The sequence below is a fragment of the Mandrillus leucophaeus genome, unplaced genomic scaffold (genome assembly GCF_000951045.1).
Source record: "Mandrillus leucophaeus isolate KB7577 unplaced genomic scaffold, Mleu.le_1.0 Scaffold330, whole genome shotgun sequence".
NCBI classification, from domain to species: domain Eukaryota; kingdom Metazoa; phylum Chordata; class Mammalia; order Primates; family Cercopithecidae; genus Mandrillus; species Mandrillus leucophaeus.
In genome coordinates, this window is record NW_012103477.1 from 973,668 (window position 1) to 980,572 (window position 6,905).

General features: G+C 49.4%; 2 protein-coding genes across 2 annotated transcripts in view; one reads left to right on the forward strand and one right to left on the reverse strand.

The window, feature by feature from the left end:
* DFFB (DNA fragmentation factor, 40kDa, beta polypeptide (caspase-activated DNase)) overlaps window positions 1-673 on the forward strand; it is a 56,666-nt gene extending 55,993 nt beyond the window's left edge. The window contains exon 8 of the mRNA XM_011988445.1: window positions 299-673. The gene's annotated coding sequence lies outside the window, so the exon portion shown is untranslated. The remainder of the gene's footprint in view (window positions 1-298) is intronic.
* Window positions 674-4,126: 3,453 nt separating this feature from the next.
* Window positions 4,127-6,905, reverse strand: part of LOC105545496 (chromosome unknown open reading frame, human C1orf174) — an 11,087-nt gene continuing 8,308 nt past the window's right edge. The window contains exons 3-4 of the mRNA XM_011988446.1: window positions 5,600-6,088; window positions 4,127-5,076 (exon numbers count right to left, since the gene is read on the reverse strand). Of these exons, the coding sequence (XP_011843836.1) occupies window positions 4,951-5,076; window positions 5,600-6,088 (615 nt within the window). The 3' untranslated portion in view covers window positions 4,127-4,950. The remainder of the gene's footprint in view (window positions 5,077-5,599; window positions 6,089-6,905) is intronic.

A 6,905-nucleotide genomic window follows, 5' to 3' on the forward strand; every position in this document is an offset into this window, starting at 1 on the left:
TTTCAGTAGAAACGGGGTTTCACCATATTGGCCAGGCTGTTCTTGAACTCCTGACCTCAGGTGATCTGCCCACCTTGGCCTCCCAAAGTGCTGGGATTACAGGCATGAGCCACTGCACCTGGCCTGCTGAATTGTTTATAATGGCAAAAAGTAGGAAACCCCCCAATGCCTATGAGTAGGGTCATAGCTATTATGTTGAACCACATGAAATTGCCGTTTTCTAGGCCAAAAATGGTCAGCATTCATTAATTTCATGATTCAACCTGATACATTTACATAGTGCAAAACTATGTCGCAGTTTCAAGCTTTTATGAGGAAAGTGTTTCTATGTAGAAACTGGAAGCTGTTCAGTGCACTGGCAGCTGAACCCTGCTCATTGATCAGCGTTACTATCATCTCAGATCATATGGAGCTCATGTCGGCCATGTGGGTGGCAGGTGCCAGAGACGATCTGGAAGGAAACACGCGGATCTGAACAGCAGTAATCCTGGGGGATACGGGGGTAGGGCTGGATTACAGAGGGCTCATTTTCTACATCATGTATTTTATGGTACTTGAATTTTTTGAAATGGGCATTTATAACATGTTAAAATGTACTTTTTAAATTAAGTCATTTTGTAATATTTGAATTTTTACATTTGTTGTACAATCAGGAAAAGCAATAAAGATTTTTCAAAAATAGACATGTCAAAAAAGTTTACACTCATTGAGGATGCTGAAAATAAGGATTAAAAATAAGGAGTCCGTGATCTTTTACAAATTGACTTCATTATTACATTTTCTTCACAGACCTAAAGCAATACCTTAAAATGACCCAGTCCTGTGTGGGATATTTCTAGAAGTCCCATCTATGGTACAGTGGTGTTTATCTGCTCTGATCAGGGAAGGACAAACAGTGGGAGAGTCAAGGCCTGGGAACCGGGGGGCCTGGTTCCTTTTCTCAGATCCCTCTTGCAGGGTCTGAAGAACTCTCTGGAGCCGGCAGATCCCACCTGTGCAGCGAGGAGCCTGGCCTGGACAGCTGTGAGGCCCTTCCAGCTCCATCGCTCCAGCCTCAGGAGACGAGCTACTCTGTTTTCCAGCCATAGACGTGGGCCTTTTTCAGAGACACATTCTTTCGCTGTCTGTTTTTTGAGACAAGGTCTTGCTCTGTCATCCAGGCTGGAGTGCAGTGGTGTGATCTCAGCTCACTGCAGCCTTGAATTTCTGGGTTTAAGTGATTCTCCTGCCTCAGCCTCCGGAGTAACTGAGACTCCAGGCGTGTGTCACCATGCCTAGCTAATTTATGTTTATGTTTGTAGAGAAGGTCTCACTACGTTGTCCCGGTTGGTCTCGAACTCCTGGGCTCAAGCGGTCCACCCACCCTGGCCTCCTGAAGTGCTGGGATTACAGGCGTGAGCCCCTGCACCTGGAGCAAGACGCATTCTTGAGGGAAGTCCTTCCTTCTCCGCAGTCCGGGCGTGCTGTGCCACCTTGCCCTGGACACTCAGGGCTGCTATCCCTCTACCACATGGCTCCACAGTGCTGCCCCACTGCCCAAGACTAGGCCTCGGAGGTTTTGTGTCCCTCAGGCCTTCTGCGCCACCCTGCTGCTGTTGGGCCTTGTCTGTGCCCCTCGTCACCCTTTCTGACTTGAGGCTTCATTTCTGCAGGAGGTGAGACACCGGAAACCCAGACTTGTTGAGCTGTGTGTGACGCGTGCAAGGCTCTCCTGGCTGTGACATGGTGTTTTGGTCATTGTTTTTTTTCTTGCTTCCGGGCCCTTGGCTGGGCGAGGTGCTGGTGATTGTTACAAAGAGCTATCACCTATCAGGAGTTACGTCACCCAGAGTCTCAGGTTAGAAAAGATGGCTGAACCTCTGCAACAAAGAGTGTGTGGTCTGTCCATTCTCACACAAGAGGGAGAAAAATTCTAGGAGCTAAGAGTGTGGAATTGTGTGTTCTGTGGGGCTGAGGGTCACCTGCCGGGAGATCCTGGCATCCATAAGAAGCTTCCAAGGGAAGAGCTCAGTAGGGTCCTGCAGACAGCCTCAACCAGCCCAACGCCAGGCTCCCACCAGATGGCAAAGCTGCAGCGAACACGACCACAAGACATGACCTTCCTGCCGCTAAGGAGGAAGCGCACTGTAGGCAGAGCCACAGTCGGCCTGCGCCAGGGGCTGTGCATCAGCACAATTACACTCTTTTGTATCTTGTCTTTTATTCCCTCATTTGTCCCCCTTTGTTCCGTCCCCCTAGGTCTGTGCAGGCTACAGTCCACATGTAGACTAGGAAAGTTTCTACCTGGGAGTGCTTGTTAGTGCAGGTTAACAACTGAGTGAACAGGGGTGGCCCCAGGAATGTACGCACTTTCCACTCTGCATGCTGCATCTCCTCTGCAGGTGTATCATCGTTTGGGACCGTGCACCTCACTGAAGTCTGCTTGGAGGATGGCAAAATTCTCATCACCACCAAGATAAGTGCTGTTATTAATAGTTATTCATGCAGCAATCTAAAGTTGTACTTTATTTATTTGTTTATTTAGAGGCAGAGTCTTGCTCTGTTGCCCAGGCTGGAGTGCAATGGCACGATCTCAGCTCACTGCAACCTCCGCCTCCTGGGTTCAAGTGATCTTCAAGTGTCTGCCTTAGCCTCCTGGGTTCAAGTGATCTTCAAGTGCCTGCCTTCAAGTGATCTGCCTCCGCCTCCTGGGTTCAAGTGATCTTCAAGTAGTCTGCCTTGAAGTGTCTGGGTTCAAGTGATCTTCAAGTGTCTGCCTTAGCCTCCCAGGTAGCTAGGATTACAGGCGCCCACCACCATGCCCAGCTAATTTTTGTATTTTTAGTAGAGACAGGGTTTCACCATGTTGGCCAGGCTGTTCTCCAACTCCTGACCTGAAGTGATCTGCCTGCCTTGGCCTCCCAAAGTGTTGGGATTACAGGTGTGAGCCACTGTGCCTGGCAAAAGTTGTAAATTAATTTCCCTGGTTATCATAAAATGACTTTACAAGACACATTTCCAAATTATAGTTTGTTGATCAATAAATCACAAAGTTATTCAAAGCAGGTGAAGGTCACAGCTCATGAGAAAAGGATCACATTAGAAGTGGAGAATGACACCTTCAGGGAGGGCAGTGTTTGAACAGTAAAGAGCAGAAACACTTCTCATAGGGCGCTTCAACTGTATTTTGCTTCCAATTCATCTATTATGGAAAATCCTTCCTGTGCTTCACAGGACATTTTCACAGCGTTAATTCTAGCTGCTCTTGTAATTAAACTAGAAACGTATAAAAGCTCAAACCAGCAAGACTGACTTGCTCCCTCGTGAAAAGGCCCACATGGTCTTCCTGCATCCTAGGCAACTTCTCCCCGTCCTTCGTCACCCAGGGACCCCAGCTTGCTCCTGGTTGGTCCACTCGGCTTCTATGTGCAGATGGTGGCAGGAAGAGGCCATGGAGACAGCGCTCCCGGCGGCTTCTCTCCACTGCCCTGGGCGAGCACACGCAGCGAGGTGCTCCCTGATGCCGCTGGGGCTGGGGAGGGCGGCTCCTGTCAGGCAGCTGCACACGGACCTCTCCATGGCCTGGAGGAGAGCCCGGCCTTCTCCACCACACACACTAGGAAAGCCTGGCACTTCCGCGGCAGACAAGTGGGCGTGGAAGTACACTCAAGAGAAGGGAAGAGGCCCTGTCTCAAGGGCCTCAGTGGTGAACGGGTCTAAAAGATGGACCCGTGCCAGGCGCAGTGGCTCACGCCTGTCATCCCAACACCGTGGGAGGCCAAGGCGGGCGGATCACCTGAGGTCAGGAGTTCGAGACCAGCCTGGCCAACATGGTGAAACCCCGTCTCTACTAAAAATATGAAAAATTAGCCAGGCATGGTGGTGCACGCCTGTAATCCCAGCTACTTGAGAGGCTGAGGCCGGAGAATCGCTTGAACCCGGGAGGCAGAGTTTACAGTGAGCCAAGATCGCACCACTGCACTCCAGCCTGGGCAACAGAGAGACTCAGTCTCAAAAAAAAAAAAGAGATGGACCCAGCCTTACGAACATTTGGGAGCAGGAGACTGAGGCAGGATGCACTTCCTCCACTCAGCTCCCAGGCATTGAGAAAGGAATCCAGTTTTAGAACATACGACTGCTTTCAATATATTTTCAAAATATATTTTATTTCTTTCTTACGTGTATTTTGCAAAATTTCCAAAGTAAACGTTAGCTCTGCATACAGAAATAAGAGTTCTTTAAGAACTAGCATTGAATTCATCACAAGTATGATCAAATTATGATAATGGAAAACAAACTTGCCTATGACCAAAGCTACTGAGCTGAAGTGAAGAGCTGTCTTTACAAAAATCCCTCTCACTGAGCCCACTGCCCTGCAGCTGACTCAAGCCATCACCATGTATGTATGTGTACAAGGACACTGGCCGGGCATGGTGGCTTACACCTGTCATCCCAGCACTTTGGGAGGCTGAGGCAGGCGGATCACCTGAGGTCAGCAGTTTGAGACCAGCCTGGCCAACATGGTGAAACCCCTGTGTCTACTAATAATACAAAAACTAGCTGGGCATGGTGGCGCACGCCTGTAATCTCAGCTACTCAGGAGGCTGAGGCAAGAGAATCACTTAAACCCGCGAGGTGGAGGTTGCAGTGAGCCGAGATGGCGCCATTGCATTCCAGCCTGGGCGACAAGAAAGAAACTCTGTCTGCAAGAAAAAAAAAAAAAAAAAAAAAAGAAAGTACATTGGCACAGTACAGCAGCTTTGCAACCTCAAAGACTGTCTGACTTTGAGTTCCCATGAGTGTATCGTCCACAGGTATTCAGTGCTTTGCACTATTGACTTTGATGGGTCAGTTCTGAAGTGTGATAAGGACATTCTCTTGGAGATACATTTTATATAAACCTTGTAATGTGCTAAACTGTCACATTGTTAATGGTATGAAATAGGGCAAGGACATCATTTTGTATGGCCTCTACATTTCTGCATCATCATCATCATCATCATCATCATCATCATCATCATCTTTGGCTCTGAAATGCATTTTTCTGAACTCTCGTCTGCTCATTGAAGGACACGATGAAGACGCAGGTGGGAGGTCCTTAGAGAAGAAAACATGGCTTCAGTCACGAGCAACACACATCTGCACCCGCATCTGCAGCGTGCCCCATCCAGCAGCTCTGGGGCTCGCAGAGCGCTCTTCCCTGTCAGGCGCGTGAAAACGCCTGAGTCCCAGCATTCACCTCTAGATGAGAGCTTCCTCCCTACTGGGCTGATCGGGTAAAAAGGAAAGAGGCTGGGTTCAAAACAAAAGAAAGCAACAGCGAGCGTGGGGTGGATGTTCAAAAAACCCACAAACCTGATTTCATGGAAACACACCTGTGGCTGCGGGAGGCCCCCTCCCACCGCCGCCTTTCCCAATGGCAGTGATTCTCAGCTCGGGAGATGGACGGAGGGCCCCCAATTAGCCAATGTTTTCATTTTCTCCTCGTGGGTTAAAATGATTAATTTATGTTTAATGTTGTGTCGAGGCATTATTTACCTGCACTGAGTGGGGAGTGTGTGACTGGAAAGTGCGGCTGGCTGCCTGAGTACCCACGGGAGGAGGAAGGCGCCGCCCTTACCTGCATGAGCTCAACGTTTCCAAAGAACCGGCTCACGGGCATTGGCTGATTGCTGTCGTCATCCAGAAAGATACTGTTGTCCATCTGAAGTGGTGGCTTCTGCACGTCCTCTGTCTCTCGCCCTGGCTCGTTCTGCTTCTGCACAGTGGAGCTGCTATTGGATTCTTCTGCTCCTGACCCAGCACTGTGCTTCGGCACGGACAGGCCGTCTTTAGCCTTTGCTAAGCGAGAGTCACTCACAACTCGGCAGCCACCGAGGGGAAGACTTGCAGCCCCCCGCTGCACAGAAACGCCAGCCTCGCTGCCTGGAAGCAAGGCACTGCTTTCAGCAAACTCATTTTTACAAGGGGCCTCAGGTGTCACTTTTGGCAAAGAAGCGCTGTCATTCTTAGGGACAAGCTTCTGTAATTCTGACTTCACAAGATGACCTTTGTCACATTTGAACTTCTTGGACGTTCGCCTGTCTGTGGCTTTGTGGGATGAGGAAGTCTGTCAAGAAAAAAAAAAAAAGTAAGGGGAACCAGACACATCTAGCAAATAAAACAGGATTCAATCCAGAGGCTAGTATTTCTTCTCACATCTGAAATGATGAAGATGCTGTGACCACAACTTTCACAGATCGCCATTTCACTGTTCTGCCACCAAGGGACAAAATACAAGGGAGACTGAATTTAGACACACCCCACATCACTCCTACACTTTCAGTTTCCCTAGTGGTGTTACAGCTCCTGAGGCGAATTCTGAAGCACACATTTATATGTTACACAATTACAATAAAAGAGCCCAGCTTTCATTCACTTCTGCTAGGGCATAAGCTCTGGGGAGGAAGGGGTCTTTGCTTTATTCACCGATTAGGGCTTGGCACACAGTAGGTGCTCAAGAAATATTTGTTAAATTGACTTTGACAAAATTTTACCAAGCACCTCATTATGAGCAAAGCTCTGTGCTACATGCTGGCATATGGCCAAGTCCCAGCCCCTCAGCTTGGGCTCCGGGAAGCGGCTCTACTTCACCGGGAAGTTCAGGAACTCACTCCTCGGAAGTGACGGCTGGGCTGGGGTGGATGGCAGACGGCATGAGATTCCTTTCCCCACCCACTCTGCCTTTTTCTTCAAGCCTCTGGGGGTGAGGCTGCACGGCAATGGGCCAGCATGACTCGACAGCCCACCTAAGAACAGAGCAATGAGCACAAGTGGCCTCAGAGCTGGGTCTAGACTCACACACAGGTGGGCAGTGCTAGGATCAGAGCCTGGTCTAGACACACACACGGGTGGGCAGGTGCTAGCATCAGAGCCCGGGTCTAGAC